General features: G+C 46.6%; 1 protein-coding gene across 3 annotated transcripts in view; it reads right to left on the bottom strand.

The window, feature by feature from the left end:
* Window positions 1–1,613: 1,613 nt before the first annotated feature.
* The window catches only part of NFS1 (NFS1 cysteine desulfurase), a 34,352-nt gene continuing 22,348 nt past the window's right edge, over window positions 1,614–13,617 (bottom strand). For all 3 annotated transcript variants that reach the window (XM_055266661.2, XM_055266662.2, XM_055266663.2), the window contains 6 exons: window positions 7,813–7,970; window positions 7,285–7,390; window positions 7,123–7,204; window positions 6,373–6,456; window positions 5,530–5,619; window positions 1,614–2,327 (listed from right to left, as the gene is read on the bottom strand). In XM_055266661.2, coding sequence (XP_055122636.2) covers window positions 2,264–2,327; window positions 5,530–5,619; window positions 6,373–6,456; window positions 7,123–7,204; window positions 7,285–7,390; window positions 7,813–7,970 — 584 coding nt within the window. In that variant the 3' untranslated portion in view covers window positions 1,614–2,263. The remainder of the gene's footprint in view (window positions 2,328–5,529; window positions 5,620–6,372; window positions 6,457–7,122; window positions 7,205–7,284; window positions 7,391–7,812; window positions 7,971–13,617) is intronic.

The raw sequence follows: 13,617 nt of genomic DNA, 5'->3' as shown, positions 1-13,617 counted from the left end.
TCTCCATCTCCTGACCTCGTGATCCACCTCCCTCGGCCTCCCAAAGTGCTGGGATTACAGGCATGAGCCACCGCGCCTGGCCTTGTTTTTTGAGACGGAGTCTTGCTCTGCTGCTTAGGCTGGAGTGTGGTGGCACCATCTCGGCTCACTGCCACCTCAGCTCACTGCTACCTCTGCCTCCAGGGTTCAAGCTATTCTTGTGCCTCAGCCTCCCAAGTGGCTGGGATTACAGGCACCCACCACCATGCCCAGCTAATTTTTGTATTTTTAGTAGAGACAGGGTTTCGCCATGTTGGCCAGGCTGGTCTCAAACTCCTGACCTCACATGATCTGCCTACCTCAGCCTCCCAAAGTTCTGGGATTACAGGCATGAGCCACAGTACCTGGCCTATTGTTGTTTTTGAGACAGGGCCTCACTGTCACTCAGGCTTGAATACAGTGGTGCGATCAAGGCTCACTGCAGCCTTGATCTCACTGGCTGAAGCGATCCTCCCACCTCAGCCTCCCAAATAGCTTGGACTACAGGTGGGCACCACCACGCCTAGATAATTTTTGTATTTTTTTGTAGAGACAGGGTTTTGCCATGTTGCCCAGGCTAGTCTTGAATTCCTGAGCTCAAGCAATCCATCCACCTTGGCCTCCCAGAGTACTGGGATTACAGGTGTGATCCACCACAGCACACCCAGCCAAATTAGCATAGTTTTATGTAAGACTTTTTAATTAGAGGAAAACTGGTATTAGATCTACAACTCTACTATCTTTGCAACTTTTCAGTAAATCTAAAATTATTCTAAGTAAAAAAGATATTTTTAAACAAGAAAAATTCTATAATTTCATCTCCTCCTTCCACTGTCCATCTACATTTACCAAACTTTAGCCCAGTGGCTTTCAAACTTTCCTGTCCCCCTGCTACTGGCAAGTATGAAAAGCAATTAAACTTTTTTGACCATTATCCACAATAAGACTTAATACATTTATAACGTGGTATACAAATTCAAATATATGGTCAAAATATATTCTTAAAATATGCATAAATGTACTCTAACATATTCTCTCCTTTTTTAAGTACTGGTAACTATCCACCTATGGGTTCAGACCCACAAATCAAAAGCTCTAGTTACAATGGCCTTCTCTTGGTTTCTGAAGTATAATCTTTGTGCTTTATCACACTTCAGGCCCTTAGCTCTTGCCATTCCTTCTCACCTTTCATTCCTAGATTAGCGAGCTCTTCATATTTTTAACCACTACTTCCTCAGAAAAACTTTCCTCAAACACTCAGCATGGTAGGCTTTCCCTGCTATGTCCTCTTACCACTTAATTCTTTCATAGCACTTATCACAATCTGTAACATTGTTTATTTGTTTACTTATTTTCCATCTCTCCACTAAAATTTAAAACTCAGTGAGGGCAGGGTCTTTTTTGGTCCTGTTAACCAGCGTATTCCTAATACCCCAGAACAAATCTGGCTCCTGGCAGGCATTCAAATAATTGTTAAATGAAGAGATACAAAAGCCCACTGAGTCATTTATGCAAATTAGATGGAGTGGCGGTCTTCTCCACAATTCCCAAGTACAGCTTCCACTTTTCCCTCAACCTCTCATAAAGTCACAGAGTAAATAGAAGGTGAGTTTATTTCTCCAGTCTTGAAATTAACAATTTTCAAGGAAACAAATTATTAGAATAACTAGTGGAGTCATAGACATTTCTAGCTCCATTAGGTAAAAGGAAAGGAAAGAGGACAAGGGTAGAAAGGAGACAAGCCCTCTAAGAAACTGTCCATTCAGTATGTCTGCAGTCAATATGAAGAGATACCCTTTGGAGCTACAGAAAATATTAAATTGAAGTGGATTATGCTTGTTGTTAAAGAAGCTGGTCCACCCGAGCAGCAGCAGAAGGCGAAGACTCAAATGTCCATGTAGAGCATCATGGTCCCTGACCAAAGAGACTTCTGGTTCCTCTTGCTCTCCTCACCAAGAGCACAGATGTGTCCAGCAGCAATATGACAGCAAATGTCTCTATGGCTTCAGGATGAAAATGTCCACACACTGTAAGACCCAAGAAGAAATAGGGAGTGCTCCACACCCAAGGAACTGAAGCTAGGGAAAGACAGTTTTCTTGTGTTTCTGTCATAGAGGTGGACTGATGCTGAAGTCAACTGGTCTACACCAATCTGGAGCATCCACTAGGCGTAACAAGGTGTCTGGTTGTGCATGCGTTAGTGAGGCAGGAGGGGCCAGACCAGTACAGTCAGGGCCCTATTCTTCTAGTGTTGGGTCCACTTGATGCTCTTGAGGTCAATGCCATCCTGAACCATCTCCCAGAGAGGGCTGCCAAAGAGAAGAGGCATTAAATGAGTGAGGGCTTAGATAGGAAGTGGACAACATTGGCCCCAAGGCCCTGAGCAACGGCTTGCCTCCTTCTGTCCCTGTCTGTCCTCTGCCTCCTGCCCTGGTAGACCCTAACACAGGTGATTAACAAGTCTTTCCCAGCTCCCTGTAAGTCCTTGTCAGCTCTCCTGAGAGCTCCCCACTGCCAACAAACAGGAATAACTAGGTTCCTCAGGCTCAATTGCAGTGGGGCCCTGAGCCAATGGACACCAAACATGGTCATATTTTTGAAGCTTTCATCCCACTTGTAAGAGGCTATGGCCATGGTTTCCCCTGGAGGAACTAAGACCCTTGAGACTTGTATAAGCATCTAGTTTAAGCCTCTCTTCATATGACATGTATAAGCAGCTAGTTTCAGCCCACCACATATTACCCGCTTTTCAGCATTTGTTTCTTGGTTTTGTTCTAGTTCCCAGTTAGGGGTGGAGCTTAACCCTAAATCATCTTGATATGCTGTACCCTTACCCAGTTCTTGCCAGCTTCATGTCCCCAGAGTTGGCCTGTGCTTCCAATATCCCTGGCTCTAATCCAAAAGAATTCCTTGGATCTTAGACCTGAGCATCCCATCTCACACAAGAGCTGCTGCTAAGAAATCTCTGCTAAGCTCTGATCGATCCCCAAGCAGAAGCTTGGATATCTTGGATAATATTCCCAGACCAGATATTACTTCAGTGTGCTATGAATATGGGATTTTACAGTTTAGGTTTCACCAGGTAATTTTATCAAATTTCATTATATTCTTGACTTGCCCCTCTCTTTTACACTAAACATTCCCAGAACGCCTTTCTATTCATGAGATTTTCCATGGCCCTTAAAGTTAGCCATCTCCTTCCTGTCCTTCCTCTTTAGGGAAGGCCACTTATTATTATAGGTTCACAAAATAAGACTCTGAGAGCTAATGGGACCAGGCTGCATTCAGTTTGTAAAGGGTCAGAAGGAATAGGGTGCAGATGCTAAAGCCACATAGATAGGAAACAAAAGGCTTTGCTGGCTGCGTGGTCAGTAGAAATGCCTTGAGTAACCACAGAATACCAGAAAGCGAGGACAAAGGGAGGATCCTGCAGTTGAGCAAGCTATAGACACTTAAGCAATACAGCTAGACCCTACAAAGAAAAATCCAGAACACAGAAAGGCCTGGGAGAGCTCATAAAGGGAAGCAGGGTATATACCTGAAATTCCTCTCTCTACCAATTGGACCAAGAGAATCCTGAAAGTCAAGGTTAACCAAGACAGAGCCAGGCTCTGAAAAAATCTAGAGGCCTCAAGGTTACCAGGAGGAAGATGAGCTCTGTGGCTACTAGGGGAAGCCCTGGTGCCAGCTGACTGGCCAAGGACCTCATTAACTTTATAAACACATTGATTGATTGATTGATTGACTGACTGAGACAGAGTCTTGCTCTGTCGCCCAGGCTGGAGAACAGTGATGCGATCTCGGCTCACTGCAAGCTCTGCCTCCTGGGTTCACGCCATTCTCCTGCCTCGGCCTCCCAAGTAACTGGGACTACAGGTGCCCACCACCACGTCAGGCTAACTTTTTTGTATTTTTAGTAGAGACGGGGTTTCATCGTGTTAGCCAGGATGGTCTTGATCTCCTGACCTCATGATCCGCCCACCTCGGCCTCCCAAAGTGCTGGGATTACAGGCATAAGCCACCGTGCCCAGCCACAAAAAACATATTTTTAAAATTAGCTAGGTGTGGGGGCACACAGCGGTAGTCCTAGCTACTTGGGAGTCTGAGGCAGGAGGATGACTTGAGCCCAAGAGTCCAAAGTTACAGTGAGCTACAACTGTGCCACTGCACTCCAGCCTGGATGACAGAATGAGACACTTTCTCTAAAGATAATAATAATCATAATGAAGACTACTCCCTGGGCCAGGTGCGGTGGCTTGTGCCTGTAATCCCAGCACTTTGGGAGGCCAAGGCAGAAGAATTGCTTGAGCCTGGGAGTTTGAGACCAGCCTGGGCAACATAGCAAAACTCTGTCTCTACAAAAAATACAAAAACTAGCCAGGCATAGTGGCACATGCCTGTAGTACCAGCTACTTGGGAGGCTGAGGTGGGAGAATCACTTGAGCTTGGGAGGCACAAGTTGCAGTGAGGTGTGATTGTGCCACTGCACTCCAGCCTGGATAACAGAGCAAGAACTTGTCTCCAAAAAAAAAAAAAAAAAAAACTACTACCTGCATTACCTGTATTCACCTAGTTCTTTAGTTTGTTTGTTTTTGTTTTTTGTTTTGTTTTTTTGAGACAGAGTCTCGCTCTGTCACCCAGGCTGGAGTGCAGTGGTGAGATCTCGGCTCACTGCAAGCTCCACCTCCTGGGTTCACGCCCTTCTCCTGCCTCAGCCTCCCTAGTAGCTGGGACTACAGGTGCCCACCACCACGCCCAGCTAATTTTTTTGTATTTTTAGGAGAGACGGGGTTTCACCATGTTAGCCAGGATGGTCTCAATCTCCTGACCTTGTGATCCGCCCGCCGCAGCCTCCCAGAAAGTGCTGGGATTACAGGTGTGAGCCACTGCGCCCAGCTTTTTTTTTTTTTTGAGATGGAGTTTGGCTCTTGTTGCTCAGGCTGGAGTGCAATGGCGCAATCTTAGCTCAACGCAACCTCCCCCTCCCAGGTTGAAGTGATTCTCCTGCCTCAGTCTCCTAAGTAGCTGGGATTATAGGGATGCGCCACCATGCCCGACTAATTTTTTTGTATTTTAGTAGAGACGGGGTTTCTCCATGTTGGTCAGGCTGGTCTCGAACTTCTGACCTCAGGTGATCTGTCCGCCTCGGCCTCCCAAAGTGCTGAGATTACAGGCATGAGCCACCCTGCCCGGCCTAGTTCTTTAGTTTTTAAAAACACTTTCTCGGGAGCCGCTGTGGCTCAGGCTGGTTGCCCTGGCACTCGGGGAGGCGAGGCTACACGTTCGAGGCCAACCTGGTCAACATTGATTAAAAAAAAAAAAAAAAAACACTTTCTCATTGTGAAGACAAGTAGCCAAGAAGATCTACTTTCTTGCTTTGTGGAATCTCTAAATCCTAAAATCCAAGTACTCTTGAACTTTGGTTTTGGCAGTGTAAACACATAGCCTAAGGACAAGAGGGGAGACAGCACTAGAGTTTCTTCCAAAGGGTCTCTGATACAATATGTATACCTCATTTCTCGAAGACGCTTCACATGCTGAATGCATTTCTCCACTGTGTAGTCCACTTCCTCCTCTGTAGTGAAGCGGCCAATTCCAAACCTGAAAAAAGGCACAGGAGAATGGCTCCTCATCAGAGCTCTGGCACTGGGATAAATTCATTCCGCAAATACTCACTAAGGATCTACGACACAAAAGATATGGAGAGAAGAACATGGTCCTTCCCCTTTAGGGCAGAGTTTCTCAGAACATGGTATACGGATCGGCCGGGCATGGTGGCTCACGCCTGTAATTCCAACAATTTGGGAGGCCAAGGTGGGCAGATCACATGAGGTCGGGAGTTCGAGACCAGCCTGGCCAACATGGTGAAACCCCGTCTCTACTAAAAATATAAAAATTAGCTGGGCCTGGTGGCACACGTCTGTAATCCCAGCTACTCAGGAGGCTGAGGCAGGAGAATTGCTTGAACCTGGAAGTCAGAGGTTTCAGTGAGCTGAGATCATGCCACTACACTCCAGCCTGGGCGACAGAGTAAGACTCTGTCTCAAAAAAAAGGAACATGGTCTATGGACCACCAACACTAAAATCACCTGAGATGTTTTCTACTTCTCCTCCGGACCTAGTGAATCAGAATATCTGAATGTGGGACTCAGATATCATATTTCACAAACTTCCCAGGTGATACTCAGTGAAGTCTGAGAACCACTGCTCTAGAAACTTTCACAAGGTTATGAGAAGAGATAAGGAGAACTCGATTGAGAAAAACTTCAGGGTGGAAAAACAAAAAAACTGTTAACAGGAGATGAAAAATATAAGAGGATGCCTTTCATAAATGTTGCAGCTCAACTCACTGACCTGATAGAAGAGTGTGCTAAATCCTCATCAGTGCCAATTGCTCTAAGGACATAAGAGGGCTCCAGGGATGCAGAGGTGCAGGCACTGAGGAGAGAGACACGAACCCTGTTCAGTTCATCATCAACATCTACTTTTAGTCACAAACCTTCAGTCTTGTTCCCATGCCCCAGGGCCCTGGAGTCATACCCTGGAGAAAACAAGAGGCTTTCTAATCTGGCAGAACTAAAGGACCTGATGCTCCCCTGCACATCCTAGGATGTGTGAACCTAGCTCCTCTGGCCCCCATGGTAGATGACTTCCTTGAGCAACGACGCTGACAAAGTGTGACAAAGCATGATACCACATGGGTTTGACAAGAAGAGGCAGCAGAGGACCATGTGCTCACTTCCCCAGGACACAATACACCATCTCCACCAGCCTGAAGGGCAGCCAAACACTTAGTGGCCTTTGGAGCATCTTCAATTCTGGAGGCCTGTAACAGAACTGCTAGTGTAACCCCACAACAGATACATACATCACTTGGGACCATAAAAGGCACAAAATTCTACCCCAGGAAGCCTTCCTAGGGTGGTAAACTTCAGTCTGTACCCAGCTACCCAGCCAACCAAAAAAACAGAGGCACTTACAAAACGACCTTTACCCTTAATCAAGAGGTCTTGTGCCTATCATCTCCACACTGGGAAGTTTAATAGCCTGTATGACTCTTCTAAGTGGCCCTGCCACAGGCCCTGTCTATGCCATCCAGCTCACCTCCCTGAGGATAAGGCAACGTCCTTCAGTGCCATCAGCAGACTCTCCCCTTCCACATATGCAAAGGAGAGGTTGATACAGCCTGGAGGAAAGAAATACTGTGAGAGAGGTCTCAGAGTCGCAGCCTCTACTGGAATGAGGATAGAAAGAGCAAGTCCATACCGGGATAATGGTGCTCAGGGTCCCCATTCATCACCACATCTGGAAGGCTCTTCATTATATTCTGTATCAGCCGCTCTGCTAACTTTGAGATCCGCTTGTGGTCATACTAACGAGCAGGCAAGGAAGGATTAGGCAGTAACCATCAACCAGCTCAGAAAGACATAGTTTGAGAAGCCCTTCTCCTATAACTAGGAGAAGGCCCCACCTATCCCCATCCTATGTACTCATGGAGACCACTGTATCTCCAGTACTGAGCATAGTGCCTGGTATGCAAAAGGCGCTTGATAACTGGACACAGCGTTCATTTACTTATCCAGAAATAAATGAGCTGATAACTACTAGAAGGCCATGGGTTTTGGAGGCCATAATGTCTCCCTCAGAACAAGGTGCCAGCGGCACCAGGACAAGGAATAGTTTTCTTAAGCCCTCTCTCCGTGCATAGATCTGCCTCAGTCATGCTGAGAAGCCTCTAAATAGGAGACCCAGCACAGGGGAAGAAGTTGTGGGAGGGAACTGCTCTCCCCATACCTCCATCTCTTGCTGTGCCACCTCACACGCAGCCCCCAGCCCCACCACTAAGGGTGTGGGCACTGTCCCAGACCGCATACCCCGCTCCTGCCCCCCTCCACTCTGCAGGGCCTCCACACGCACACGGGGCCGGCGACGGATGTAGATGGCACCAACCCCTGGGAAACAAAGTTTGTTACAAAAAACAGAAAGAGAGAAAAGTAGATAAAATAAAATATTTCTTTCCAAAGGGATCAAAATATTATTTCAACTTTTCTGTAAGCATGAAATTTTTCTAAATAAAAAATTTTAAGGAAAAGAAGAAACAGCAGTAAAAGCATAGTATTTAGTAAAATATTTAACATCTGGAGGATAAATGCCAGAAGGAGTAATGATCAAAATGGTTTAAAGTAGCTCCCTACGCTATATGAAATGCCATCATACATTACAGTATTATTCATAATAGCAAAAATACTGGAAACAACTTAGATGTCCATCATCAGGGTAATGGTCAAATAGATTATGGCATGTCCATACAATGAAGTACCAAGCAGGTGTATAAAAGAATGAGGGGGCCAGGTGTGGTGGTTCACGCCTATAATCCCAACTTGAGGTCAAGGCGGGTGGATCACCTGAGGTCAGAAGTTCGAAACCAGCCTGGTCAACATAGTGAAACCCTCTCTCTACTAAAAATACAAAGATTAGCAAAGCGTGATAGCAGGCGTCTGTAATCCCAGCTACTCGGGAGGCTGAGACAGGAGATGAACCCAGGCGGTAGAGGTTGCAGTGAGCTGAGATCAAGCCACTGCACTCCAGCCTGGGTGACAGAGCAAGACTCTGTCTCCAAAAAAAAAAAAAAAGGAAGAAGAAGCTTGTTCTGAACTGACACCATAAAATCTCCAAGATACATTGTTAGAAGACTGGTGAAATCCAAAAAAAAAGTCTGTACTTTAGCTTTAAAAAACAAAGATGTATTGGCCGGGCGCAGTGGCTCACACCTGTGATACCAGCACTTTGGGAGGCCGAGGTGGGCGGATCACTTGAGTTTGGGAGTTCGAGACCAGTCTGATCAACATGGAGAAACCCCGTCTCTGCTAAAAATACAAAATTAGCCAGGCTTGGTGGCACATGCCTGTAATCCCAGCTATTAGGGAGGCTGAGGCAGGAGAATCGCTTGAACTCGGGAAGCAGAGGTTGCGGTGAACTGAGATGGCACCATTGCACTCCAGCCTGGGCAACAAAAGCGAAACTCCATCTCAAAAAAAAAAAAATGTAGGCCGGGCGCGGTGGCTCAAGCCTGTAATCCCAGCACTTTGGGAGGCCGAGGCGGGCGGATCACAAGGTCAGGAGATCGAGACCATCCTGGCTAACACGGTGAAACCCCGTCTCTACTAAAAATACAAAAAATTAGCCGGGCGTGTTGGCGGGCGCCTGTAGTCCCAGCTACTCGGGAGGCTGAGGCAGGAGAATGGCGTGAACCCGGGAGGCGGAGCTTGCAGTGAGCCGAGATCGCGCCACTGCACTCCAGCCTAGGGGACAGAGAAAGACTCCGTCTCAAAAAAAAAAAAAAAAAAATGTATTATGGGCCGGACATGGTGTGGCTCACACCTGTAATCCCAGCGCTTTGGGCGGCCGAGGCGGGCAGATCACGAGGTCAGGAGTTCGAGACCAGCCTGACCAACATGGTGAAACCCCATAATTATTAAAAATACAAAAATTAGCAGGGCGTGGTGGCACACACCTGTAATCCCAGCTACTCAGAAGGCTGAGGCAGGAGAATCGCTTGAACTTGGGAGCCAGAGGTTGCACTGAGCCAAGATTGCGCCACTGCACTCCAGCCTGGGCGACGGAGCAAGACTCTGTCTCAAAAAAAAAAGATGTACTATTAGGTGAAAAATGCAAGATTGAAACAGTGAGTACAGTATGCTATCATCTGGATAAAAAACAAAGCTGGGGCCGGGCGCGGTGGCTCACGCTTGTAATCCCAGCACTTTGGGAGGCCGAGGCGGGTGGATCACGAGGTCAGGAGATCGAGACCACGGTGAAACCCCGTCTCTACTAAAAATACAAAAAAATTAGCCGGGTGTGGTGGCGGGCACCTGTAGTCCCAGCTACTCGGAGAGGCTGAGGCAGGAGAATGGCGTGAACCCGGGAGGCGGAGCTTGCAGTGAGCCGAGATCACGCCACTGCACTCCAGCCTGGGCGACAGAGCGAGACTCCGACTCAAAAAAAAAAAAAAACAAAAAAAAAAAAAAACAAAGCTGGAGGAGAAGTATATATTTGTTTGTAAACACATAGGATAATTGTAGAAAAACCCAAGAAATTGCCTCCCAATAACCAGAGAAAATCAGAAAAAAAAAAAAAAAGAAAGAAATTACCTCCCCAGAAGGGAACTGCATAGCTGGAGGACAGAGGTGAGAGGTACACTTTTGTCTGTGCCTTTTTTTTTTTCTTTTTTTTGAGACAAGAGTCTTGCTCTGTTGCCCAGACTGGAGTGCAATGGCACGGTCTCAGCTCACTGCAACCTCTGCCTTCCGGGTTAAAGTGATTCTCCTGCCTCAGCCTCCTGATTAGCTGGGATTACAGGCACCCACCACCACACATGGCTAATTTTTGTATTTTTAGTAGAGACGGGGTTTCACCATGTTGGCCAGGCTGGTCTCAAATTCCTGGCCTTGTGATCTGCACGCCTTGGCCTCCCAAGTGCTGCAATTACAGGCGTGAGCGACTGCGCCTGGCTGTCTGTGCACTTTTTTGTAGCTTTTGAATTTTGAATCACATGAATATTATTTTTTCAAAATAAAATTTAAATTAAAAAAAAATTGGTGGAGCACAGTGGCTCATGACTACAATCCCAGCACTCTGGGAGGCCAAGGAAGGAGAATCACTTGAGACCAGAAGTTTGGGACCAGCTTGAGAAATACAGTGAGACCCCGTGTCTACAAAAAAAAAAAAATTAAAATTTAGCTGGGCATGGTGGCATGCACTTATAGTCCCAGCTACTCTGGAGGCTACGGCAGGAGGATCACTTGAGCCTAGGAGGTCGAGGCTGCAGTGAGCTATGATCGTGCCACTCACTGCACTCCAGGTTGGGCAACAGACTGAGACCTTGACTCAAAAAAACAAAAAACTTAAAAATGTGTATAACCTGTGACTAAACAAGCCGAATTACAGAAATTTTGTGCCAAAATATGAGCATGAGCGTGCAAAGTTATTCACCAAGTAATCAGGGCTTCTGAATAGAATTGGCACTTGACAGTTCTCCCACACAGAAAAACTGTTTATGCTGAGAACGGAGGTACTATAAAAATTAAGGCAGTGGTTTCCAAATCTATCATGAAGGACGCCAGATTTTAAATAATAAGCTGGGTGCAGTGGGTCATGCCTGTAATCCCAGCACTTTGGGAGACTGAGGCGGGAGGGTTGCTTGAGGTCAGGAATTCAAGCCTGAATAACATAGTGAAACCTCTATCTCTACAAAAACTGTTTTAAAAATTAGCCAGGCATTAGGCCGGGCACAGGATTACGCCTGTAATTCCACACTTTGGGAGGCCGAGGGGGGCAGATCACCCGAGGTCAGGAGTTCGAGACCAGCCTGGCCAACATAGTGAAACTCTGTCTCTACTAAAAATACAAAAATTAGGCCGGGTGCGGTGGCTTACGCCTGTAATCCCAGCACTATGGGAGGCCGAGGCGGGCGGATCATGAGGTCAGGAGATCGAAACCATCCTAACACAGTGAAACCCCATCTCTACTAAAAATACAAAAAAAAAAAAATTAGCCAGGCGTGGTGGCAGGCACCTGTAGTCTCAGCTACTTGGGAAACTGAGGCAGAATAATGGCATGAACCCTGGAGGCAGAGCTTGCAGTGAGCCAAGATCGTGCCACTGTACTCCAGCCTGGGTGACAGAGCGAGACTCCATCTCAAAAAATAAAATAAAATACAAAAATTAGCCAGGCGTGGTGGCAGGCACCTGTAATCCCAGCTACTCGGGAGGCTGAGGCAGGAGAATCGCTGGAACCCGGGAGGCGGAGGTTGCAGTGAGCTGAGATCTCACCATTGCACTCCAGCCTGAGGGACAAGAGCGAGACTGTGTCTCAAAAAAAAAAAAAAAAAAAAAATTAGCCAGGTGTGGCCAGGCACAGTGGGCCTGTAATCCCAGCTACTCAGGAGGTTGAGGGAGGAGAATCCCTTCAACTCAGTAGGCAGAGGTTGCAGTGAGCCGAGATCACACCACTGCACTCCAGCCAGGACGTCAGAGTAAGGCTTTGTCTCAGGCCGGGCGCGGTGGCTCACGCTTGTAATCCCAGCACTTTGGGAGGCCGAGGCGGGCAGATCACGAGGTCAGGAGATCGAGACCACAGTGAAACCCCGTCTCTACTAAAAATACAAAAAAATTAGCCGGGCGTGGTGGCGGGCACCTGTAGTCCCAGCTACTCGGAGAGGCTGAGGCAGGAGAATGGCGTGAACCCAGGAGGCGGAGCTTGCAGTGAGCCGAGATTGCGCCACTGCACTCCAGCCTGGGCCACAGAGCGAGACTCCGTCTCAAAAAAAAAAAAAAAGGAAAAAAAAATTAGTCAGGCGTGTTGGTGCACATCTGTAGTGCTAGTTACTGGTAAGGCTGGGGTAGGAGGGTTGCTTGAGCCCAGGACATTGAAGCTGCGGCAAGGTAGGATAGCACCACTGCACTCCAGCCTGAGCAACAGAGTGAGACCTTGTCCCTAAAAAACAAATGAATAAAATAATGTACTAAACTGTATTTATTAAGAATTATTTCATTTCTCCATTTTAAAAAATTCAAGAATCTTATACTATCTGAGTCGATACAGTTCCCAAATTCAAACAGCAAGTGCTCAAATACCATGTCTGGACAGTGAAGAATACTACATTATCTAAATCTATTTAGATTCTGGACTTGGAAAACAGGAGGTCGGATAATGAGGGACACCTGTACACATGTAAGTGTTGATCAGAGCTTCTGATCAATAAGTTCATTGGTTTTTTGTTTTTTAAATTTTTGTGAGTACACAGGAGGTATATATATTATGGAGTACATGAGTTTTTTTTGTTTTTGAGAGGGAGTCTCGCCTGTCGCCCAGGCAGTGGCGCAATCTCGGCTCACTGCAACCTCCGGCTCCTGGGTTCAAGCGATTCTCCTGCCTCAGTCTCCTGAGTAGCTGGGATTAAAGGCACATGCCACCACACCCGGCTAACTTGTATTTTTAGTAGAGATGGGGTTTCACCATGTTGATCAGGCTGGTCTTGAACTCCTGACCTCGTGATCCACCCGCCTTGGCTTCCCAAAGTGCTGGGATTACAGGTGTGAGCCACCGTGCTCAGCCCATGAGATGTTTTAATACAGGCATATAATGTGAAATAGGCACATGATGAAGAATGGGGTATCCAGCCTGAGTTCATTGGTTTTTATCAAAAAGACTTATCTACAATAAAAGCAACATTTTATTAAAAGATAGAATGCTTATTGGGCTTTTTGAAATAATAACTCACAAAAAACACTCTTTACAACCTCTGGGAACCCTTAGAAGAAGCCATCTTCCATAATTCCAGAAGCTATTACACCTACTTCCACAAGGTATACACCCAGATAATACACCCTGCAGACACAAAAAGGGTACCAGCACAGACATCAACCCAAAAAAGGCCCTCACTTGAGAAAGAGGAGTTATATTTTATATTTATATTTTATGGTTACTTTCACAAAACAGAGGACAACAGTCTATTCCCGAGGGTTAAGGGAAAGAGGCATAACTCAAGCTTGAACACACTCCAATAGGACCATAGGGAACAAACATGTATCCTTGAGA

The sequence above is a fragment of the Symphalangus syndactylus genome, chromosome 24, assembly GCF_028878055.3.
Source record: "Symphalangus syndactylus isolate Jambi chromosome 24, NHGRI_mSymSyn1-v2.1_pri, whole genome shotgun sequence".
Lineage (NCBI taxonomy): Eukaryota > Metazoa > Chordata > Mammalia > Primates > Hylobatidae > Symphalangus > Symphalangus syndactylus.
Note: the sequence above shows the minus strand (reverse complement) of the source record. Positions and strands in the feature narration are given on the sequence as shown.